Here is a 26,024-nt window from a genome sequence, read left to right as displayed (position 1 = left end):
CGTATTGTGCTGATGGATTGGTGTGACATGCTTCAATACAGAAAAATGTGTGAGGCAAGTCTGCCTCGGAGCTCGTTGCCAAGTCTGCATTTTACTGAGGTAAAAGCCCACCTGCAAGTGTTGTTAAAATGTTGTCCTGGTGACACATTAGCTGTACTGATGGATTGGATAGGAAGAATTATTGCTGACTTTTAAAGCAGTGAGAATGAATTGTGAATTTAATGGGCTTTCAACTGAAGTGTGTGGCGTGAGTGGGCTTTTACTCTGCAATTGCTTTCAGAGCCACTTTCCACCATTAAGATCCATTTGCCCCTCACTCCAGCTGCTGTTTCCAACACAGCCGCCAATTGCCGTGCCTTAAGATCAGCTGTTGCTTTGACTCCTGGAGGGTACTGACTCTTGCTTTCATCCAGCGCCTTGCTGAGCTCCAGCATAACGCACAACACCAGGCCATCAATCTCCACACCCTGCCCCTACACCACCGTGCTCACCCCAGTTTCGCTAACCTCTCTCTTCCCTTTTGCCTGTTGATTTCGGAACTCTCAACCCATTTCCAAAATGACTTCACGGCTTGGTTGCACCTTGCCTCAGCAAACCCATCCAGCTCTACGCCTCCGCTCACTCTCTGCCCCTCTTCTCATGTCCTAAATCGCTGGCTTTGAAAGCAGACCAAGGCAGGCCAGCAGCACGGTTCAATTCTCGTACCAGCCTCCCTGAACAGGCGCCGGAATGTGGCGACTAGGGGCTTTTCACAGTAACTTCATGGAAGCCTACTCGTGACAATAAGCGATTTTCATTTCATTTTTCATTCATTTACATTTTGAAATGCATAACCTGATCAAACACCAGCAATTGTTTGGGAAAAGCCCTTTTTCTCATTTGAAGGGGTGTCTGATTGGGCAGTTAAAGGGAAATCAGTAGCTTGCATTGATTTTCTAAATGTATCCAATAGGTGTCTCACACTTGATAGGAAAATTTAGACATCTATAGAATAAGAGCAAAAGTTAGCTCTATGAATATGAATCTGGCTAACTGAGAGCATAAAGATGGTAAATCAATGTGTTACTCAGATTGGAAACGTTAAGTAGCTTAGCACTCCGTCCACTTTTATTCTCATTACTTATGGGTGATTTAGGCTTGGGCACAGGAAGAACACTCTTAAAATCTGCTGATAGCACAAAGCATAGGGGTTGTTAAATGATGAGGAAGATTCCAGGAAGACATTGCTAGTCGGTGGGCAGGTGAATGGCCAATGCAGCTCAATACAATTAAGTATAAGGTGATCCATTTTGGCAGGGTAAACAATGGAGGGGACAATATATTCTATGAAAAGACAGAAGAGTGTGGATGAATAGAGTCAGGCTTGAGGATTCAAATACATAGTGAGTAGAAATTCAACTTGTCTGCACAGCACTTGAATTTGCTGATCTCCTGGGCAATGGGGACAGGGAATACAACGGCAGTTTTTGGTTAGCCAGAAGAAAACTTACCTCGCGCGCTAGCTTCTAGTCACTGCCTAGTGACTCTGTTCTGTAAAATACTCAACCAAACTGGCAGGATTGGGTTGCTACCATGGGCAGCATGGTAGCATTGTGGTTAGCATAAATGCTTCACAGCTCCAGGGTCCCAGGTTCGATTCCCGGCTGGGTCACTGTCTGTGCGGAGTCTGCACGTCCTCCCCGTGTGTGCGTGGGTTTCCTCCGGGTGCTCCGGTTTCCTCCCACAGTCCAAAGATGTGCGGGTTAGGTGGATTGGCCATGCTAAATTGCCCGTAGTGTCCTAATAGTAAGGTTAAGGGGGGGGAGTTGTTGGGTTACGGGTATAGGGTGGATATGTGGGTTTGAGTAGGGTGATCATGGCTCGGCACAACATTGAGGGCCGAAGGGCCTGTTCTGTGCTGTACTGTTCTATGTTCTATGTCCTTTCACAGTCAAAAAAACCTATCCCCTTTCTTTATTGCCCAGCATTTGCTGTACAAGCTCATATTTGAAGCACAGCAATTTGGCACCTGAATCTATGTACTAGGAAAGCGGAGGTCATTGCAAAGAATCAAAATTTTATACGGCGAACAAAGAAATTGTTGTACGGTGAGGGAGATGCTGCTCAGGGTGTGAATATTTGACAGTGTTTTGCAACGTTTCAGCTTTGTTGATTTGTGTGTGTGTCACAGGAAAAGCTCTGTTTTCCGGTGTTGCCTTGTATTTGAGCAGAATTCTGCAACTATTCACTGCATGGCAGGAGTGTGTCTAAACCGCGATTACAAAGATTAAATTTAATGTATTTTACTGCAAGATGAAGTACCTATCCCAACCTTCACCTGCATAAAGAAGTGTTTGCGTGTAAGAACTAGCTGTTTGCAGTATTCGCAGGGGACACCTGGGCAATGCTTTGTCACTTTATATTAAATGGAGAAATGCCTGAATAGAAGACTAAATGCCGCGCCGATGTGTTTGGTGCCACACGTTGGCATCGCCATCAGCTAGTGTTTCCAATTCGTATGTGGGCATTGCAGACATGACCACATTTATTGCCCACAGAAGGTGATGCTAGTGGAGGGGCTGCTGCTTCAGTTATTCATGAGGATTTAGGTATGAAACATCTGAGCGCATTCAAGGGGCCATTTTAACCCAACCAAACTGGCAGGATTGGGTTGTCCACCCGATTTTACAATGAGGCTGTGACACAGTAAAGGGGGGGGGGGGGGGGGGGTGTTTGTAAAATCAGGTAGCCAATCCGATCTCATCAGGTTAGGTTAAAATAGCTCTGCCCACCATGTCGATGGAACCAAGGCAAGGGATGGATGGTGGCAGATTTCCCTCCCTCATGGCGGCAAGTGAAGCCCTTCAGCATTTTACAACCATCCAGCAAAGTTGGAAACTCAATTGCTCTGGTGATGGTTTGGTCACTTTCTGTCTTGCAGAGAGGGAGGATTTGAACTTGTGACCACGAGGCTATTGCGTGGGGCCATATCCATTACCCCACTGTACCATTCTGGATGGAGGATCATAAGTAACAGCCAAACACTAAAGCATGTGTCAACAACCTCAGCAAACCATACCAAACAAAAACAACCCCCCCCCCCCCAACAAATATAACCTTCCCCCTCCCCAATAGAACACATCCCTCAACAACTAACAGTGACCCGACCCTTGAAATTCAGTATTAGCGGGTAGAACCCGTCAATTGCTCCCTTCATTGTGAGCTTGACCTTTCTGAGTTGAAAAAACTCAATCAGGTCACCCAGCCACGCCGCGGCTCTGGGCGGTGCCACCTGCCTCCAACTTGGCAGGATCCGCTGCCAAGCCAGCAAGGAGGCAGAGGCCAATGCATCCAACCCTTCCCCCGCCCCCACCTGTCCTCCGACACCCCAGATATTACAACTAATGAGCAAGGCTCAAAATACACATTTCAATTTGTTGATATGGTGCTTTAAAATTAGGCTCCTCCCTCATGATCCTTTCATATATCCCGGATGTGCTGCCCTCCTCTCCGACCCCCACACAAAAGACAATCTTTTCCAGCAATGTGGACGGAGGTGCCACCGGGAATGTTGAGAAAGCTCGCCAGACCCAATCGTGCAAAAGTACCTAAACATATCCACCCCACCGAGACCTGCTCTCTCCCTCAGCTCCTCCCAGTCAGCAAACTAACCCTTCAAAGGTAAATCCTTTACCCACTCCAGCCCCATACCTCTCCAACCCCCAATACATCAGCTTCCCCGGCTGAAACAAATAATTCCCAAGGATAGGGAACCACCATGCTGCCGCCCCTCCCGCCCCCAGCCTGAAATGCTGACGGAGCTGTCGCCATATCTCTAATGTGGAGATGACCACTGGATCTGATGAATATTTCACCGGAGTAAACGGCAGAGTCACCATCAGCAACGCCTCCAGGCACGACCCCTTGCATGACCCCAATGCCACCCTTACCCAAATAACATCCTGGTTCCGAACCACCCCAACACCTTCTCCGCATTGGCTGCCCAGTAGTAAAATAGCAGGCTCGTCTGTGCCAACTCTCCTGCCTGCCTCTTCCTCTGTAAGACCCCCTTTCTAATCTGAGGCGGTTGCCCGCCCATGTAAACTCCATTATAAGCCTCTCGAGTCCCTGGAAAAATGCTTCAGGCAGGAAGACCAGAAGGCAATGAAACAAGAGCACGTACCTGGACAGCATATTCATCTTTATCACCTGCACACCCGCCCCCCCCCCCCCCCCCCCCCCCACCCCAGAGACAATGGAAGGCTGTATGACCTCTGCAAGTCTGCACTTGCCCTACTCGCCAATCCAGTAAAGTTCAGCTTGCTCCGCCATTTAATACGGTCACAGCTGATCAGACACTTCAATGCCTTATACATCCACTATCCTCATAACTTACATTAGTGTTAATCAGAAATCAGTCAATCTTTGCTTTAAGCATACAAAATGACAGAGTTTCCACTGCCCTGTGGGATAGAGAATTCCAAAGATTCACAACCCTCTGTGTAAAGAACGTAGAACATTAGACAGTGATTCTGCTGTGGTCTAACACGATTAAATGCAGATGTTAGACTATTTCTACACTTGGCATCGAAATGCAAGGATATGGATATTAAAACAAACATAGAGTCTGTAAAGGTAAGTTATGGAAACATGTGGTCAGCAATCGAAACAGTTAAAAGCACCTTGGGCACGCGTTTTTCTTTTGATTAACATCATTTATGTATTTTGATATGTGTTTCTTGCACATATATTTTGAGCCTATCTTCAAAAATAGAGATTATTCACTTTGAAGATCGACTTAAACACTGGGGAAAAGTCCTTTCCTCAACTTGTGCATCAAAGAGCCTCTCTCTGCATTCAGTGAGCATCAGACCATGAGGGGATTTGTGATTTTTTTTTTTCTGGACTGGACCATCCTTTTCCGAGGATTTTTTTTACCTAGAATAAAATCCATAGCGTGGAGCTGCTTCAAGCAGTCTGAACGTTATCCCAGCAGATAATCAGGACTTGGAATTCTCTTGGCAAAGTTGAGATTTTGTAGCTCCACAGATGCCTGGTAAAATGCTCCCCCTAGTTCTTAACTCTGCTAGCTCTTACCTCCAGCACTTTGAAACTCTGGATTCATCATCCTTACACAGGAACCAACTGATGCAGTCTCTAGGCGTGATGTCCTCCAAATACTTGCCATTGCAGGATCACAGAATTTTTACAGTGCAGGAAAGAGGCCATTTGGCCCATCACGTCTGCATTGGTTCCCTGAATGAGCAATTCACCAAGTGCGATTCTACACTGCCCTCTCTCCATTACCCTGCAAATTTTTCCTTTTCAAGTAACTGTCAAATTCCTTTCTGAATGCTTCAATTGAACCTGCCTCCACCACACTCTCGGGCAGTGTGTTCCAAACCTTAACCACTTGCCGCGTGTGAGTGTTTCCTCGCGTCACTTTTGCCTGTTTAACAAATTACTTTAAATCTGTGTCCTCTTGTTCTTGAATCTTTCACGAGTGAGAACAGTTTCTCTCTATCTATTCTGTCCAGACCCCTCATGATTTTGAACATCTTTATCGAATCTCATCACAGCTGTTCCTTCTCCAAAAAAGTCAGCCCTGACGTCTCCAAGCTGTCTACGTATCTGCAATTCATCATTTAAAAAAAAAATTTTTTTAATATAAATTTAGATTACCCAATTATTTTTTCCAATTAAGGAGCAATTTAGCGTGGCCAATCCACCTACTCTGCGCATTTTTGGGTTGTGGAGGCGAAACTCATGCAGACTCAGGGCAAACTCCACACGGTCAGTGACCCAGAGCCGGGATCGAACCTGGGACCTCAGCACCGTGAGGCAGCTGTGCTAACGACTAAGCCACCGTGCTGCCCTCTGCAATTCATCATTGCCAGAACCTAGAACCATTCTCGTGAATCTCTTCGGCACTCTCTCCAATGCCTCCACGTTCTTCCTACAGTGTGGCTCCCAGAGCTTGGCACCAGTTGAGACTGAGCTAGTGTCCGATACAAGTTCAGCGTAACCTCCTTGCTCCATGCCCCTTGTAATAAAGCCCAGAAAACTCTCTGCTTTATTAACCACTCTCCACCTCCTTCACTGACTTGCGCACGTATGCAGCCAAGTCCCTCCGCTCCTGGGCCTCCTTTAGAATTGTACCCTTTGTTTTATATTGTCTCTCCATCGTCTTCCTACCAAACTGAATAACTTTGCATTTCTCCGCTTTGAACTTGATCTGCCACCACTCTGCCCATTCCAGAAACCTTTTATATGTCCTTTTGAAGTTCAGCACAATAATCTCAGTTTACAATGCTTCTAAGTTTTGGATCATTAGTTGTGCCGTGGACACTAAGGACAAGATCATTGAGGTATATATATAACAGGAAAAGAAAGGGTCCTGACACTGACCCCTAGGGAACTCCATTACAAACCTAGAAGCCTTTTGGAAGTCCATGTTTACCACATCAACAGCATTGACCTCATCAGCCCTCTCTGTTACCTCTTCAAAAAATCTCCTCGTTAACATGACTTTCCCTTTTTTTTGAATCCATTTCGGCTTCCCTTAATTAACCACATTTTTAACAATTCACTGATGGGATGTGGGCGTCGCTGGCTAAGCCAGGATTTATTGCCCATCCCTAATTGCCCTTGAGGAGGAGGTGGCGGTGTGCTGCCTTCTTGAACTGCTGGAGCCCAAGTGGTGTAGGTACACCCACAGTGCAGTTAGGCAGGAAGTTCAAGGATTTTAACCCAGCGACAGTGAAGGAAGTGCAATAGGATGTTGTCAGGATGGTGTGTGGATTGAAGGGAAGCTTCTATGTGACTAATAGTGTTGTGCCCAGTTCTTTTATTTCTCTTCGTCTCCCCACCACCATAGCTAAACTGACTGATTTGTAGCTGCTGGACTTTTACGCACAGTTTGTAAACAAGGATGTAATGTTTGCAACTCTGCAGTCCTCCGGCACCAACATTGAGTCCAAGGAAGACTGAAAAATTATGGCTGGTATCTCTAATTTCCACACCCACTTCCCTCCGTACTCTTTGGTGCATCTTATCCAATCCTGGTGTCTCATCATCATTAAACACAGACCGCCCGTCCAATACCACCTCCTTGTCAATATTCAACCCTTCCAGTAACAGAATTACCTTCTCTCTCACCAGGCCTGGGTAGCATCTTCTTCCTTGGTAAAGACAAATGCAAAGTATTCATTTAATTCTTCTGCTATGTTCTCTACCTCAATGTTCAACCCCCCCCCCCCCCCCCCCCCCCGTAGTCCCGAATAAACTGGTCTCCCTTTACCATCCTCTTATTATTTATATACCTATACAAGACTTTGTGATTCTTGTTCACTGCCTGTCTCTTTTCATATTTCCTCTTTGTTTTTCTAATTCACCATTTGTTTTCCCCACCTTACCCTTTTCAGTGAAATATACCCTAACTGTGCCTGAACTATTTCTTCTTCTTTGAAGTTAGCCCATTGATCAGCTGCCAATTTTCCTGTCAACCTTTGGCCAAATCCGATTTTACCCCGTTGAAGTTGGCTTTCTCTCTTTCCCCCCACCCCCCTGGTTAATTATTCTTACTCTGGATTGTTGTTTGTCCTTTTCCATTGTCAGCCTAAACATTTGTGATACAATGATCACTGTTTCCTGAAAGTCCTCCGGCTGACTCTTGGTGCACTCGGCCCAGCTCATTCCCAAGAGAGAGGTCCCGTTGAACTGGAAAAGCACTTGCGGAAAAAAAATGTTCCTGAACACACTCTACAAACTCTTTCCCATCTCTGCCCTTTACACTATAACTATCCCAGTCTACATTCAGGAATTTGAAGACCTGTATTATAATTTTTGTGAACCGCCCCCACTCGCCACTTAGGACATCCTCTTTCTTCAGCACTGCAGTGGTCTCCTTAATCAGTATGTCCACCCCCCTTTTCTTCCTTTCCAGTCTTTCCTGAGCATCTTGTATCCAGGAATATTTAAAACCCAGTCCTGCCCCTTCTTTTGAGCCTGGCCTCTTCTAGCCATGATATCATTTTTCCACAAGGCGATCTATGCTGTTCTGTTTTGCCCTCTTGTCTGACTCTGCCCTTCAGATCTCATCACCCCCCCCCCCCCCCCGGACATCCGCCCATGTTCCCGCTCCCCCAAGTTATCATACACAGCTGTGCCACTGCATTGAGTTCTTACTAAATCCGGAATTCAGCGATGTGACAGGGACACCGGGAGGTGGCATTGAAAAGCCGGAGCTCCAGATTTCTACCAGTGCAGCTGGTGGGGGCCTGTTGTACCTTTGTTTAAACTTCAGCTGGTATGAATAGGGAGCATGGGGAGAGAGACTCGCCGGAGATGCCAGTGAGAGAACAGCTGACAGACGTGCCTGGAATTGTGAACAAGCGGTGGCATTTTCACACAGCTGTCACTTCAGCACAATGCAAGACGGTGTTGGGTGTAATCAAATTAATAACGGTGCAATTAAATCCAAATGAATATCTGCTAAAGGCTTTTAAGAAGTGTGCTTTATTGCAGAGGCTGATGATAAAATGTACACAAGCCCAATAGTTCTACAGAAATGGTAAACAGGATATAAAAAAAACTGCAGGTTAGTCAAGCGAATAATGATTTGAGCTGTTAAACTGACAAGTGGGAGATACCACAAATCTTCATGTAACGTGATAGATGTGGATGAGCCCAGGGTTGTGAGTGATGGTCCTGTAGTTAAGTGATTACCAGAGGAAATTGGCAACAGTAGAGTTTGGCTGCATTCTCTTTGGTGATTGTAATCATATACCACTCACGAGATCTCTGTGATATTCAGAGTGGACAATGTTACCTTGTCGCTGACTGTGCTAACATGGCGTATGATTGCTGATGTGAGGGCGGCAGGGTGGCGCAATGGTTAGCACTGTTGTTTAACGCCTCCGAGGACCCGGGTTTGATCGCAGCCCCGGGTCACTGTCCGTGTGGAGTTTGCACATTCTCCCCGTGTCTGCGTGGGTCTCACCCCCACAACCCAAAGATGTGCAGGTTAGGTGGATTGGCTACGCTAAATTGCCCCTTAATTGGAAAAAAAATTGGGTACTCTAAAATTGATATAAAAATGATTACTGATGTGGGTGGGGGGGGGGGGAGTGTCTGGTAGGCTAAACAGCAGTGCAGGGATTGTTTTATATCAACTATCTGTATACAATGATGGTCGTGATGTTCACACTGAAAGTATTGGTTCCTCCAGCTCCTCCCACACCATATTAGTTGCTATTTCTGCCTCTCTTTCTGGGCAAAAGCTGTAATTCAGGCCTTTCAAGTGAGGTGCATTTGAATCCCGCATCATCCATCACTGACCCACTGCCTTCCCTGGCAAAAAACCCAATGAATTGTGGGACCAAGACAGACCAGGAATCATTCTCCTCATACAAAGACCCCCGAGCAGCTGAGGTGACTGTTACATTGTCTTGTGCTGGTTTTCAAATTTTTTAATCTTTCAGCCAAGTTACGGGTTAAGAGTTGAAGGAGGATTAAGATTCCTCTCATTCTACTCGGACTGCTTCCTTTGTGCTTGGCAGCAGAAATTAATGTCACCTGATCCATTTTGTTTCTCTCACACGTCCATCAGACAGCCTGGCCTCGTGCATCATATTTCTGGACATTTAGCACTTCAGTTTTCCATGAATCATTTCCTTTGAAGTCAGGGTCAGTTTTGATTTTTTTTTTTCCCTCGGCATTGCAAGGAAAACTAGTCATTGTGTTGGTTGAGTCCTCCCTTGGAGAACTAAAATAACAGAGCTTATTTATTCATTTAGTGGCTTTCACTACTGGGGGAATGCCCAAAGATGCTGTACCATTCAAGTGTAGGCACTGTTATATCAGGAAACACAGCAGCCAGTTCACACACAGCAAGATCCCAAAAACAGTACTCAGATAATGACCGGATGACCTGTTCTACTGAGGTTGGACGAGGGATGAATGTTGGCCAAGAGATGGGGTAGAACTCGCCTCGTCTTCTTTGAAACAGTCCCATGGGATCTTTTACCCGAGAAGGCAGTCGGGTCATCCAAAAGATAATATAACTAATAAATATTGTGGTGGCACGATAGGATCATAAGATCAATGAACTGAAGCATATGCACCTGGGGGGGGGGGGGGGGGGGGGGGGGGCACTGGGGAAGGGTGGTGGGGAGTTACCAAAGGGGTTGTGAGTATTATGCTGAGCATCAGCTAAGAAGTCAAATCTGCATATCTCCCATCTCTGTTCACCAGAGACTTAACATTTTGTGGCTGCAAGGCAGTGAGGCTAAGAGAAGGGCAGGGTCTTGGGTTGGGACGCCCACTCCTCAACTGGAGGTTGGGACCTGACACTAAATGGAAAACAAATGATTGGCAGTGATTCTCTCAACTGGCCAATTAGTGGCCAAAAAATTGCACTCGCTGTTCAATTAAGAACAGCAGGGTGGGAAGGGGTGCTTCTGAAGCTGGAGGTCTAGCCGGAGGCCATCCAACTCGGCAGAAGCCGCAGGCTGACCTTTCGGGTGACAAGAGGCAAAGCACCTCCGTTTTTACATGCCCCTCCCGGCACCTTTTACAACAAAAATGGCCACAACTGCGGGTCAGCTGCTGGACGGGTGATCCCTCCACAGCATGGCCATGGCCAGGAGAGGCAGGGAGTCTCTAAGCCTGCTGGGAGCACTGACCTTCACAGTCTGCTGCCAGTGGGCTGCCTCCAGGCAATGGGCCTAGTTCTCAATTCCACAGGGGTGTTCTCACAGGCCCACTGGACAATTCGAGTTTGTCTCGGACAGAAGAGACCATTTATTCACCTTAACTGGCTACCCGCCGCAAGTAGGTGGTTAGTACTTCCACCTCCTTTCCATTCTCATCCAAAGGGTGTCTCCAACAAGTCAGATACGTTGGTGTTTTGAGGTAACCCTTTTTTGAGTGACTGGATGATGTTCATGGGTAATGACACCTCCTGTTGCTGCAGGAGACTCCACAGAACAAAAGATTCGTCATTGGAAGCCCTAGCTGAGCTGGGCTAGACGCTCCCAGTCAGGACAGTGGTTGGGACTTCTATCATTGGTTTCAGCATCCCTGGGTTAAAGAAAGGGAATAGTATGAGCCAGAGTTTCCTGCTCCTAGTAACCAGCCGTTGGTTCAGCGTGGCAAGCATTTAAACCCCCAGACAGGACAGAATCTAGCACTGCTGTGATGCTATCATAGTTGAGTAGGCTATTCCTGTCTAGGCTGGCACTGCAGAAGAACCATTTGATCAAGCACGTTTTGGAACTATAGCTGAAGACTGGACAGCACACTTGAGGCAAGGGGCCAATGCAGAAAGGATTGTGGAAGATTCTACTTTCTGACACTTCCACACTCTCCACCTGTAATATTTAATTCTCCTTTCACCAGGGGACAGGGTCCAACGTTGCTGGGTCAAAGTGACCAGACGGAGTATCCCAGGCTTCTCGAACAAGATTGTTGAGTTGAACTCGTCATATTTACTTAATAAAAACAGAAAATGCTGGACAAACCCACCAGGTCTGCAGCATCTGTGGGGAGAGAAACAAAGAGTTTAACGTTTCGAGTCCAAAATAGCGCTTCTTTTGAAACTTATCTAATTCTGAAGATGAGTCGTATTGAACTTGACATTAACTCTATGCTTCTCCCTCCGCAGTTGCTGCATTATCTGTTTTTATTTTCATATTCCCAGCCTCCACACGCAGTCTCTCGCTTTTATTTCATACATGATCTGGTCGGTCAGTTTGTGAGCTGGTCACGAGGAATATTGAGGTGCCAATGATTTCTCCGAACTGGTTAACAAAGTGCAAGCGCGTTTCTTTAGTCAGCCCAAAGAGGGCAAGTTTGTTTATTGGGCATAAATCACTCGCCATTTTCAGCGGGCTTGAAGCGCCTGAGAATGTTGCACAATTCACTTCTTCATGACTTGTTTTCAGAGCAGTGTTGTTATTGAAAGAAATGCAGTGGTTTAGTCACAAGACCTTGTGGTTGAACAGGGTGAAAGACACAGGAAGGCCCAGTTGAGGAACAGAAGAAAATAACTCGCACAAAAAAAAAGACAAGCTGAATCCAAAAAAAGAGAGGAGACATGTCAAATAGTCCTTAAATCATCTTGTGTAGTGTATGAAAGGCATATCAAGACAAGAGAGAAGGATTGCTTTTGCTGATCATATCCATGTGTAAATATCTCTTAAAAAAAACAATTTGCATATTTAACTTGTTGGAGTCACTTGATGGGTTTCCGATCGCTTTCTGTCACGTGATCTTTTTTAAAAGGCTCTGCCTCATTTTTGGCTCTGGCCGTGGTGACCCTCACTGAACAGCTGCAAAAACACAGATATGACTTTGTAATTTGTATCGCCCTTTTTCTCATTAAGCTACCTAACGTAAGTAGTAATTGCATATATATGATCTGTACCAAAATGCCACGTAGCGAATTACTCTTGGAAGGCGCACTGTGCGAGCAACAAGTTCTGAAACCACCACAGTTATCGCTTTTGCTCGTTCTGTCTCACAAGATACCAATCCACTCCACTTCCTCAGCACCGATTCTCTCTGGCTGCCTTGTACAAGTGGTGACTGTCCCATGGCTGAGCCCAGACAGTCGGTGTATCTATTCTGAAGAAGTCACCCAGTATATTAAAGAGGTGATATCATTATGTTGAGGGGTTACCGTAGCCATGCCCAGACATGTTGAATTGCTCAAAGCAGCAGCACGTTGTGATTTATTTTCACTACAAGGTGATTGGACTGCCACCTCGATGTCTGTCTAACCTTATATTTGTGTTTTTTTTAAAACAGTAACGGTACAAATAACAAGATGAATGGTGCAATAGATCACTCGGACCAGCCAGACCCAGATGCCATTAAGATGTTTGTTGGCCAGATCCCACGATCTTGGTCGGAAAAAGAACTAAAGGAATTGTTTGAACCTTACGGGACAGTCTACCAGATCAACGTCCTCCGAGATCGCAGCCAGAACCCTCCACAGAGCAAAGGTACAGAGTTTTGCTTGCGTTGTTACTGTCGCCCTCTATGTTGGGAGAAGCACTGTAGACATGAACCTCATGGGACGGTTGTGGTTATCCTAATTTCTTGACTTTTCTAAATCCTTGGACGTTCTGCAGTATGTGACTTGCACGGCACAGAATGGGATCAGTACATTTGATGTGAAATGCATGATTAGCGAAATATCTGAGAATAAAATGCAGCTTCAGTACATGAGGTTTCAGAATCTGCCATTCCTTGAAAAATGCGAAACAGAGTGATGTTAAAGAGCTGACTTCACAATATTGAAGGAATGGCGATACTGCACTGGGGAGTACCCCGGTACCTGTATATTGAAAGGGTGCTGAGGTCAGGCAGCTCCTTTACTGACCTCCGAACATGCGAACCAATGAAATGCTTTTGAATTGCAGTTACTGTGTAATGTAGGAAACATGGCAGTCAATCAGCAAACAGCAAGCTCCCACAAGCTGGAAGTAAATAAATGACCATGTGGCCCGTTTTAGGTGCTGGTTGAGGAACAGATGTTGGCCAGAAGGCCCCTGTTATTGTTTGAATAGTGCTGTAGGATCACTAACTCCTCCCTCAGAAGGCAGAAGGGGCCTTCGATTTAACATCTCTTCCAAAGAAGGTGGAACTCCTTTGATACTACACTGAGGTGTCAGTCAAGATCAGGAACTCGAGACTCTGGAGTGAGGGATGAGCCCACAGCCTTTTGACTTGAGTGCTATTGCTGATCCACGGCTAGCGACTGTAGGTTAACTAAAATTGAGTAGTGTGTGTCAGCTGTGGTTTAGGTGGTAGCACTATTGTCTCTGAGTCACACGATTCCGGGTCCCAAGTCCCACACCAGCCCTCAAAGGCAAAAATCAACACTCCAATGTAGTTCTGAGGAAGTGCTGCACTACCAAATGTCCCTCAACCCACATCACAGAAACAGATTATCTGGTATTTATCACACTGCTGTTTGTGGAAGCTTGCTGTGTATATTGGCTGCTGCGTTTGATTCATTAAACAGCAGTGACTACATCTCAAAAAGTACTTAATTGGCTGGAAAACTCTTTGAGACATTCTCTGGCCATGAAAAGTGCTATATAAATGCAGGCCTGTCTTGTTTTTTTTTGAAACGTGCACTGTTTACGTTTTAAGGCTGATAATTACATAATTTGTTTTGATGTTAATCCCCACCCCACACCCTTGTTTTCGCACTTTACACAATTGCTGTTCTCTATTCCCCCTGAGCCTATACCCATTTCCCTTGGATACATTTCCAAGCCGCCAAGTCTTGGGTCCCCCTTACTGAACCACCCAAGGTCATTTTCGGGGGAGAATTTGGCTTTCCCGGCAATGTAAACTGCTTTGGAAGGGGGAACAAACATGAGCATTCGTACAACAGACAGATGTAGTCAAGAGTGCTGTCAATCCTAAAACCGTAGCTATCCTGCCATCAGTGTGTCGTTTCATTTAAGCCCCTTTCAGAGCAGATTTAATGCTGATAATGTTGACAATGTGTCCCACTAGAGCATCAGAGCTTAAAATAAAACTTGAATTGCTGGCTCCCCTCCAATAGCAAGATTCCAGCTCCTTGCTGTCATAGCAGGTGACCCAGTGTATAATTACGCTGGTTCATGATCTGGTTGTGTTACTCGAGATTACGTTTTGCTGTATTATTGACAGACAGCATGCGCTGTCCCCAATCTTCCCTGCGGGTGCAGTGGATCCAGGGCAAGAGCCCAGACAGCTTCCATGTCCGTCAGTGGGACTGTAGGTTTCAGGAATATCGCCCTGGAAGGCACCTGCTATTGCATGGCTATGCACACATCACACACCCTCCATTAACCACTTTGGGTAATGCGTTCCTCCTCTATTAGTTGCGTGCCATGCAGGACAATGTTATCCGATTGTAGTAAGGAAAGAAGTTGAGGACATAGTTGTGCTGATATCGCACCATACCACGTCCTGAGGACACTCCAAAGCAATTTGGGACCATGTTACTCACCACCAACCCCCGCCCCCAATTAAAAATGGAAGTCACTGTTGGGCAGTCAGTTTTCTGGTAGCAAGGTTAAATGAACATTCAAATGATGAATGATTTATCAGTTCTCTGGAAGTATAGGTTGAGGGATGAATGTTAAGAATATAAGAAATCAGAACAGTAAAAGACCATACTGCCCGTCGATCCGCCTCCTGGCATTCAATACGATCATGGTGATCTTGGACTCCACTTTCCTGCCTGCTCCCCATTTCCCATGATTCCTTTAAGACCAAAAATATACCTTTCCCAGCCTTAAACATCTTCAACAAAGGAGCCGTTGATGGCCTACATGGTACCATTAAAAGATTGTCATTTAACAGACACTGCTAAAGCCCTGAATTTAACACCCCAACACGGTGTCAGTCCTTCCTGTCAAGAAACTGAAGCTCACCTGAAGAGGTGGACCCGCCTTTCTGCCTTCAGGGACTGCGTTTCAGCATAGGCCAGAAATGACAATTAGTCCCTCGCGTGCCCAGGAGTGGTGTGAATGCAGAACTCGCTATCACAATGAGGTAATTGAGGAAAATCGCTTTTAAAAGGGAAGTCAGTTCGATATGTGAGGGAGAAGGGGCATGCTGACAGGGCCAGAGGAAGGAGGGGGGTGGGGGGGGAGTCTTGTGTGAAACATAAACACTGGCATGGACCAGTTAGATTGAATACCCTGTTTCAGTGCTGTACACTCAATGTAATTTGAATGCAGCAGTGAAGGTAACCAGGAAAAGGGGAAGATAGTTTGCTCTGCACCCTGGAACACGGGGTCATAAAATCTTAGAGATGCCGCTGGTAATACTTCAGGAGACACCAGATCTTTCACGTATCCATTTGAGTCGGTGAGAAACTAAACCAGGGCAAAAATTGTTAAAAGACCAGAATGGATCTCCAGAGGGTGAGAGTCTATCAGGAGTGGTGCTTACCCTCCAGATACCTTCCCTTTAATGCATATCCAAGGATTACATTGTACTTATTACATTTTACATCCAGCCAGTCTGTAATTTTGTAATAAAAAATCTGTCTTTGTACCTTGCATTGAAGTAAATCGACTGAATTAGATTACATTTCCATCTCATTACACTTGTTCAATCAAGAAAATTTCACATGACAGCCTAAATATAGGTTTTGCGATAGTGGAAAATTGACAATCGCCCTTTTGTTTTTTTTTAACTGCGTGGCGCGCAGACAGCTGACAGACTGTCCCGTGGAGTGGGAACTCGTGTCTGATCTGTTTTCCTCTCTCGTGGGTTCCTATTCTCAGCCAAGTTGTGAATGTAGTCTAAAGATATGTATGATAATTTATCATGCAGGGTAGAGTACATTTAATACATTGTGCAATAAAACATATTTACCGTATTTTATTGCATAATGTACAGTGCGTGCCATATTAAATCTACTGTGTAATGTGTATATTATGATGGGATGTACAGTGCTATATTATAGCAGGGCTGCTTTAATAACCAGTTTAATTAGCAGCCCTGCAGTCAGCTACCTCATGTCCTAAACTCTGGAATACCCTCGTTAAATCTTTCCACCTTACTATAGCTTTCTCACCTCCTTAAGACTCTCGTACAAATCTGTCACTTCAGCCGACCATTTGGCTACCTGTTCGAATGTCTCTTTATGTATCTCGGTATCCAATTTTGGCTGATTACCCTCCAGTGCAGCACCTTAGGGTGTTCCACTATGTTACAGAAGCCATATAAATGCAATTTGTTATCATGTATACTCTCATTATTTCTACTGCTGGAACCAAACTGGGGCTCACAGGAAGGTGCCAAATGATGCTACGTACCGCCACCCCCGTACAGCGTCACTTCATGAGTGTTTCAGCGACAACGTATAGATTCCTCAGTGGCCCAGCCCATTGGAGGGAGATGAAATGACCCGTTCGCCGTGCAAGGCAGTCCCACACAGCTAAAGCTTCATCCTTCATTGTTTCAAACGGGACCTCACGGTGCTCCGTTGAATTAATACTTTGTGCACTATTCTAGAACTATTCCGTGAACATGCGAGAAGACCACGTTTTCGTTGGTTTTTGAAATGCTTTGCATCCCGCTGGCGCAGCAGAAATCCACACCAATCGGAAGGCCCCATGTTTGATTGTGAGTGGGTGCTAGCTAAGTTAGCTCGTCTTAGCTGCCGACATGTTAGGTGCGGTACACCGGAGCGAGGGGTAGGGGGGGGGGGGTTGCTGGGCTAAGGAAACATATTCATCCTGCATTCCTTCTCCTGAAGACCAGTGATTCCTGCTGGAGGGAATAATTCTGTGGGCATCAACTGGGAAAAAACCGACGGGGATTGGCTTTGATGCCCTTCCCAGGTTGGATTTTCCAGCAGACACTTGCCCACTGGTTGGAGGCCATCTGATACCATTGCAACCGTGCACCAACTTGGTTCACAACTCTCGGGTCAGGAGTGGAGACAGACTACAATAGTTTTCAATGGGATTTTTTTTTCAAGTAATGAATTCCGGCAGGTGCGTAATCAGACGTATTCTGAAACCTTAATCACAGCTGGAGTCTACAGGGAGTTATAATTCCTAGTTTATTACTCTGAAATAAACAATATGACATCTGTCTAAACGAAAGAAAATCAAGCTCAAATCTGTGCCTTCCATGTGTTGAACAGACTCTCTTTGAACACCTCCAGTTAAATCTTAATGAAAGTCACTCAAGTAGCTGGAGGGACTGAACAAGTTATTTTGCACCATTCCCTGACAAAGCTGTGCGATGCCTTGGGCCAGCAAACAAGCCCCTCGCGCAGTTTTAATTTTTATTCACCTGGTATATGCTGTGGATCTGTTGCAGCAAGTCTGACGTGTTCCATCTGCCCAACACTGAATCCTAATCGGGAGCATCCAGGCAAAATAACACTGGCAGGACAGACTTCGCTTGTAGCCTTACTTGTAGTGGGTACTTGGCAGGCAGTGCCTGATTTGGATTGAGAACACTAAACATTGTCATTTTTTTTGTTAGCAACACGTAAATGTTCATACGTTTTTTAAAAATGTGACCTAGCGGGGGTGACTGGGAAGTGTGAAGTGGTAGGAAAACTAGCTCCTAATGCCTCAGTGAATGCAGTTAACTATATCAGCACAGGTCAGTATTCTACGTTTCCTGTACGTCTTATCATAGGCAGTGCAGAAGGAGACCATTCCAAGGCCCAGAGAGTCTGCACCGACCTTCCGAAAGAGCACTCCCACCCTCCCAAATCTCCAACGCCCCCCACCAATCCCACAACCCCGCCTATCATTTGGACATGAAGGGGTAATTTAGCATGGCCGATCCACCTAACCCCACATCTTTGAACTGTGGGAGGAAACTGGAGCACCCGGAGGAAACCCACGCAGACTCTGGGCGAAAGTTCAAACTCCACACAGACAGTCGCCCAAGGCCGGAATTGAAGCCGGTGAGGATGGTGTTTAGTGAATCAGGTGGAGTTTTCTATCGCCAATGGTTTCATGGACATCATTAGGTTTCTACTAATGATGTCCATCTCTGGATTATTAGTCCAGTGACACTACCACTACTCCATTGCCTTCCCATTAAGGATCAAACTACTTCCATCAACCCGGGGGGAAAACCATAAGGGGCATTGGAAAACTTGTGGGTTTTTTTAGAGTTTCTAGTTTTGCAAAAAGTATATTAGAGATGGGGGGTGAATTGCTGTTTCCAGGGGGGATTGGAGGCGATGAAGTATTTGCTGAAACTTCCAGAAATACATCCAACCCGAGCTTGCTACTCTACCCTTCCCATGAGCCCTCAGGAAAGGAGGGAAGACGGAGTCAGTTGGGAGAGGAATTGTGTAATAATAATCTTTATTGCCACAAGTAGGCTTATATTAACACTGCAATGAAGTTACTGTGAAAATTCCCTGGTCGCCACATTCCGGTGCCTGTTCGGGTACACCGAGGGAGAATTCAGAATGTCCAAATTACCTAACAGCACGTCTTTCGGGACATGTGGGAGGGAACGGGAGCACCCGGCGAAACCGCAAATAGGTTCTTTGGGACAAGTGACCCAGTTGGCCATTGGAGTAAACCTTAATGTGTGTTAAAAGCTAGCGTTCCTGAAACAAGTGAAGTGAATTAAACCGCTCTGTGAGAGAATTCTCAAGAAATTCATGGACTGCTGCTTCCATAACAGACTGCAACATTTTCAAATTTGTTAAAAAGTTAAAATAAACGTTGCTTACGGGTCCCTGCAACTTGAATGGCAGGCATCCAGATCTTGGTGTCCTGATGACGCCTCGTGCTCTCTGGTCAACCCAAAGAACATCCATTCCAACTGTAGCAATAATTGGGATTGTGATGAAGTCGTACTTTGTTTTTATTTTTGAAGCTGTAACAGCAAAGAAACTTGGGAGAAGCAAATGGAAAATTCCTGCGGTGGACAATACTCGATTGTCATTAATTTGTAAAGAGGGTTTGAAAGCCAATTTATTATTACTGTCAGTTCCTAACACTGAGAGTCACAAAGAAAAAAAAGTAAAATGTACAGTGTGGGAGAAGCACAAGGTTATATCTGAAAGGGTTGCAATTTCCAATGATAAGCAGAACGCATACAACAAAATGTGTCTGTTAATCAAGGTCCCAAGCAAGGTCACCTGATTGGAACACTAGAGAGAAGTCACACAAGATCTTCAACCTCGTCAGCCAAGATGTTTATTTTGTTCAGAAAAAGGATACTTGTTACAGAAAGAAGGTTGATTCAGTCTGAGCGTACACACTCACAAAATGGAATAATCAAGCTTCAAGCTGAATGGGTTGTCACAGAATTGTAAAATTACTCATCAGGCATTTTGCCAAGTCATTTACCCCTGGAGTCCTCTCTGAATTTAAAGCTTCTAGATATCACTTTGGAACAGAAATCCCGTCTCCAGACTCTCCAAAATCTGAAGGCAAAAGGATTCATCTGACCTTTGTTGTGATCCCCATAATTCCTCGATCTTCAGATCACATTGCGCCCTGTCTTACACTCCTCCACATCTGGGATAGGCTCCAGATTCCAGCATTAAGCACGCACAGTTACGCGGCGAGGTCGGAACTAAGATTGTGTGCCTGAAAACAAGGCAGCCTTTGCAGCCAATTCTCTGAGAACAATTGAGAAACCTGGCCTCAGAATGGATTTACGGGATGTTTTGGGGTAGATTTGCCGAATTATAATCTCCTCTGTGCCCCCTTAGATTGGGGTCATGCAGAACAAAAGGGTATGCCCTTAAAATTCGAGGGAGGCCGCTCTGGGGTGATGCTGGATAGTGGTAATGCGGAACTTCCAAAGAGCTATTGAGGCTGGGAGTTGGTTGAAAATTTCAAACCTGAGAGAGACACATGTTTGATAGATAAGGGCATTGAGGGATAAGGGACAAAATGGGTAAATGGAATTAAAATGCAGCTCAGCCATCAGTTAGTGGAATGGCGGAGAGATTGAATGGCCTTCTCTTCCTGATTTGAACCCAGATGTGAAACAGCCACTCAAACACGTTGCTCGCTATCAGGTGGTTCTTCATTCGCTGGAGCTCTCGTTTTGTTTGTCAAACAACCCAAAGTGAGAGATTTTAGTAATTGAGCAAGGTTGATGCAGCCTTTGCTAATATGCTGATCACTGCACATACACTATACGGGGATGAGTGGCACGCTAGCACAGCGGTTAGCACTGTTGATTCACAGCTCCAGGGTCCCAGGTTCGGTTCCCGGCTTGGGTCACTGTCTGTGCGCAGTCTGCATGTTCTCCCCATGTCTGCGTGGGTTTCCTCCGGGTGCTCCGGTTTCCTCCCACAAGTGCCGAAAGACGTGCTTGTTAGATGAATTGGACATTCTGAAATCCCCCTCAGTGTACCCGAATAGGTGCCGGAGTGAGGCAACTAGGGGATTGCCACAGTAACTTAATTGCAGTGTTAACGTAAGCCTACTTGTGACACTACTAAATATTGTTATTTCTCTGTAATTCCCTCCGTGCAAATCAAGAGGCAAGGGCAAAAAAAAACATCCAAAACAGGGGTGGATCGCTCAGATACACTGTGATGATTGTGTGTTCATCTGTTACCTGTTATCAACTCTTGGCTATTGTCAGCCGTGGCTCAGCTGAGACTGCTCTCACGTCCTGGTCAGAAGGTTATGGTTTCAAGCCCCACTCCAGAGACTTGAGCACAAAATCTCAGCTGGTACTTCATTGCAGTAGCGAGGGCGTGTTGCATTGTTGGAGGTGTTGTCCCTTGGATGAAATGTTAAACTCAAGCCCTGTCCGCCGTAACAGGCGAAGGGTAAAGATCCCATGGCAGCATCCAAATATGAATTGGGGAGTTCTTCCCTGTGTCCTGGCCAATATTTACCCTATAGCCATCATCAACAAAACACATCCACTAGTCATTGTCACAATGTTGGAGCATCCTGTGTGCAAATTGGCTATTGCGTTTCCTACATTACAATAATGGTTACACTTCAAAAGTACGTTCTTGACTGTGAAGCACTTTGGAATGTCCTGAGGTTGTGAAAGGTGATATATAAATGCAAGGCATGCTTGTGAACAAACATTGACCAGACATGGCTTATTTTACAAATATTGGGTAGAATTTGCCGATTGATATGTTAGTTGGGTTTCACGTTAATTGCCTCCAAATGACAAAACAAAACTTTGGAAGGATAAAAAAGTAAAAACTTTAGGGAGATTTGGATAGATACTTAAGAAGTAGCACCATCTTTTGAACCATCCGGTACACTGCAGTCTTTCTAGTCCTCTACTTTTCTGTGATAGGAATCTTATTGAGCTTCTCAAAACATGCATTTACAATAAAAATGATAGATCTAGCATGTGTTTACATCATCCTTCTTGTGTCTTGATCAGTGGTGTTCAAACTTTCCAAGTGGATGACATCTTGCAGGCAATGGCAGAGTCCTGGCGGCCCCTGCAGGCAATGGCAGAGTCCTGGCGGCCCCTGCAGGCAATGGCAGAGTCCTGGCGGCCCCTGCAGGCAATGGCAGAGTCCTGGCGGCCCCTGCAGGCAATGGCAGAGTCCTGGCGGCCCCTGCAGGCAATGGCAGAGTCCTGGCGGCCCCTGCAGGCAATGGCAGAGTCCTGGCGGCCCCTGCAGGCAATGGCAGAGTCCTGGCGGCCCCTGCAGGCAATGGCAGAGTCCTGGCGGCCCCTGCAGGCAATGGCAGAGTCCTGGCGGCCCCTGCAGGCAATGGCAGAGTCCTGGCGGCCCCTGCAGGCAATGGCAGAGTCTTGCTGACCCCTCCAAATACTCGCATGGACATGGGGACCTCCTGTAAGGTCAAAGCCTAGACTGGGCTGACAATGTGATACAATGGCATCCTTCAAAGCTGAATTGTCCTTTGTGTCAGTTTCAAAACTAAAAACTGGTCGGCAATTTAGGGAGTAAATTGTCTTCCGTCCATTTTGGACAGGCTTTAACATACAAAATTTAATGACCTTGGAAATGATGAGGGAGGGTCATGACTTCCCCAGCCACCCAATCACCACTCAACCCCAGTGCCGCCTGCAAGCATTGCGATACACTGAAGATTCTGTTCCGACTTACTAAAGATGATGTCAGCTAATGGAACAGAAACAATGCAGCCATTGCAGCCACAGACATGATATGCTAATAAGTACAGAAATACAGCGACAAATCTGGATTATGCAATGCGACCCATGTCAGATAGACAGAAATTGGATGACCCCACGGACCCTGCAGTGTCTGGGAACATGAGTCGGAGACACTGGCTGTAAGTGGAAGGAAAGGAAATGGAAGAGGAAATCCACCGCCAATTCCATGAACCCGCACTGCTCGTGAAGGAGACATTGCTCAGAAGAAGTAAGACGCATGTGGCTTGACACTCGCCAAGCAATCATTTTAATAGAGGCACGGGCTGTGTGCCGACAAGGGGGCACAGTGGGGAGTACGGGATTGTAGAATCAACCCTAGTGTGTCTCAAATGCATTGCATCAGTGTTGAATTGTGTCGCATTTTGGGCCTGAATGGAGTCTGGGGATTTTGCTATTTTGCACCAGCCCAGAATTATCTCTGCTACACAAAAGCAAACATTGTAATTGGAAGATTAAACGCTTTTGTTTCTTTCCTGCTCTGTTTCTGGCCAGCTGCCAACTGCTGGTCAATCCGTCCAACGTGTTGTGTGACAAGACAAATTAAACAACATTTCAAATGTTCTGGATGGCAGCAGTGAGCAGGCCCATGTGGTAGCTCCAGCGTTTTGCACACAGGTACAGTTCCTCCTTTCATCCCAAATAAAAACCTTTCCCCTGAGCGACTATTAAAATTCCTCACAAGAGTCCAACGTTGCTCACGGACGCACACAGGCAGAAAACTTTGCCAGCTGGGGCTGCCCAGAACTGGGGTTCCGGCTGCAGGACACACAACGTTTTCAGACACATTGCGATCCAGTCAGTAGAAAGCCAGAGCTGTAAAAGATGCGGGAACTCTCTACTTCAAGTCAAATCCTCGACAGTGAAATGGGTTCAAACAGAGCGAGGCTAGTTTCGGACTTGTGACCCGCAATTTATCCTTCATACAAATCCAGGACAACATTTGCAAAAGGTTTTGTGTTGTGTAACAGAGGCAAAAGACCCTGCTCACTGTCTGAAAACGCAATTTATTTTACTATTTCATCAGATGTGGGGGCACCGTTGGCAAGGCCAGCATTTTTTACCCATGCCCCCTAAACTGAGTGTCTAGCTCTCAACGGGCATTTAAGAGTCAACCACATCGCTGTGGGTTTGGAGTCGCATGTAGGCCAGATCGGGTACTGGTGGAAGATTTCCTTCCCTAAAGGACATTGGTGAACCAGATGGGTTTTTCTGACGATCGCCGATAGTTTCATGATCATCATTAGGCTTCTCATGCCAGAATTCAAAGACCACCTTCTGCCGCAGTGGGATTCGAACCTGGGTCACCGGGTCCGGTGACAATGCAGCTACAGCACCGCCTCCCCTAATGGACAGTTACACCACAATGGGGAATTGTCCCATTGGGACAGGCGACCTTTCCATATTTATCTTGTTGCATGTGTCGATAGGGCCATTGTATGTGACACTTTAAATATTATGTTTGTCTTGCTTCTGTTTCTGAAACAATGTTATTACAATTCTAAATGTACAATGGTGATTCATTAATGGTCCATATATATACGTTTTCAAAGACATATGCCTGTACTCTGACTCAAGCGATTGACATTCCGCGTCAGAATACTTTTTCACCTCTAAAGCTTGAGTTATGTTTGAGCCATTCCAAAATCCATCAAATATGTCAAAAGATGTGTAGGTTAGGTGGATTGGCCATGCTAAATTGCCCCTTTGTGTGCAACGGTTAGGTGGGGTTATGGGTATAGGACTGTGGTAGTGGGCTGAGGTAGGATGTTCTTTCAGAGGGTCGGTGCAGACTCGATGGGCCGACTGGCCTCCTACACTGTAGGGATTCTATGTGAGCAAATTGGACATGGTGGGGAATTTTAATTGTTCTGGGCAAAGGGTTTTATTTGGGGTGACGGAAGGGACTCCGTCTTTTTAGCTTCACCTTTTGGAGATGGCTTTACTAATGCAAGAGACGGATTTGAGTCAAACAGTATCGTGTAAGAGTTGCTGAGGATATGCAGCCATCTGTTATAGAATGGCCTTGCAATTAGACCATGTCTAATCCATGCCGGCGGGACTGGCCAAAAACGGATGGCCACTCGGCCCATCGGGGTCCGGAGAATTGCCGGGGCCCCGACCGGCGTGGCGTGAACCCCGGCGGAAAATACGGCAGCTGGTGGAGAGGCGGGATTCGCCGAACCGCTGGGGGGGGGGGGGGGGGGGGCGGGGGCGGCTGAGAACCCCGCCCACTGTTTTGGGTACAGTTGGGGGAGGTGACTGTGTTGGGGAAAGCAGTGGCAGTCAACTTTACGGCACCATGGGGTGGGTCTGCTGCACAAGAGCGGAGGAGGAAGAAGAATGTCAGGGCTATAGTGGTAGGATTCTATTGTAGCAGGAACAGGCCGGCGTTTCTGTGGCTGCAAAAGAGACTCCAGGATGGTATGTTGCTTCCCTGGCGCAAGGGTTAAGGATGTCACTGGGTGGATGTCAGGGTAAACTTTTTTTTTTTTTTTTTTTTTTTTTTATAAATTTAGATTAGCCAATTATTTTTTCCAATTAAGGGGCAATTTAGCGTGGCCAATCCGCCTACTCTGCACATTTTTGGGTTGTGGGGGCGAAACCCACGCAGACACGGGGAGAACGTGCAAACTCCACACGGACAGTGACCCAGAGCCGGGATCGAACCTGGGACCTCAGCGCCGTGAGGCGGTTGTGCTAACCACTAGGCCACCGTGCTGCCCATGTCAGGGTAAACTGAAGGGGGAGGGCAAGCAGACCAATACTGTGGTACACATTGGTACCAATGATATAGGCAGAAAAAGGGACAAGGTCCTGCAAGCAGAATTAGGGAACTTGGAAAAAAATTTTAAAACGGACCCAGAATGTAGTAACCTCTGGATTACCTCTGGTGCCACGAGCTAGTGAGTGTAGAAGTAGGAGGTTAGTCTGGATAACTGTGTGGCTGGAGAAATGGTGCAGGACTTTATGGGATTTATGGGACATTGGGATCATTTTTGGGGATGGTGGAACTTGTACAAGGCGGACGGTTTGCACCGGAACCGAAATGGGACCAGCATCCTTGCGGGGAGGCTTGCTAGTGCTGTTGGGGAAATTCTGAGAGACAGAATTAATCCGCATTTGGAGAGAACGGGATTAAACGGGAACAGTCAGCATGGTTTTGTTAAGGAGAGGTCATGGCTGACCAACTTGATTGAATTTTTCAGAGACGTGACCAGGTGTGTAGATGAGTGGAATGCATTTGATGTGGTCTACTTGGGTGTCAGCAAGGCTTTTGATAAGGTGGGAGGCTGATAGCAGAAGTATTGGATCCATGGGATCCAAGGAAATTTGGCAAATTGGATCCAGAATTGACGTAAGTGTCAGGAAGCAGAGGGTGATGGCCGAGGGGTGTT

The 26,024-nt window shown here is 46.2% G+C and overlaps 1 protein-coding gene across 19 annotated transcripts in view; it reads left to right on the top strand.

Moving 5' to 3' along the window:
- The window catches only part of celf2 (cugbp, Elav-like family member 2), a 925,307-nt gene that overhangs the window by 724,887 nt on the left and 174,396 nt on the right, over positions 1-26,024 (top strand). For all 19 annotated transcript variants that reach the window (XM_038811867.1, XM_038811866.1, XM_038811859.1 and 16 more), the window contains one exon: positions 12,790-12,986. In XM_038811867.1, coding sequence (XP_038667795.1) covers positions 12,809-12,986 — 178 coding nt within the window. In that variant the 5' untranslated portion in view covers positions 12,790-12,808. The remainder of the gene's footprint in view (positions 1-12,789; positions 12,987-26,024) is intronic.

This window comes from Scyliorhinus canicula, chromosome 11 (assembly GCF_902713615.1).
Source record: "Scyliorhinus canicula chromosome 11, sScyCan1.1, whole genome shotgun sequence".
Classification (NCBI taxonomy): domain Eukaryota; kingdom Metazoa; phylum Chordata; class Chondrichthyes; order Carcharhiniformes; family Scyliorhinidae; genus Scyliorhinus; species Scyliorhinus canicula.
The sequence above is the reverse complement of the archived record's forward strand: the minus strand, read 5'-3'. Positions and strand labels throughout refer to the sequence as shown.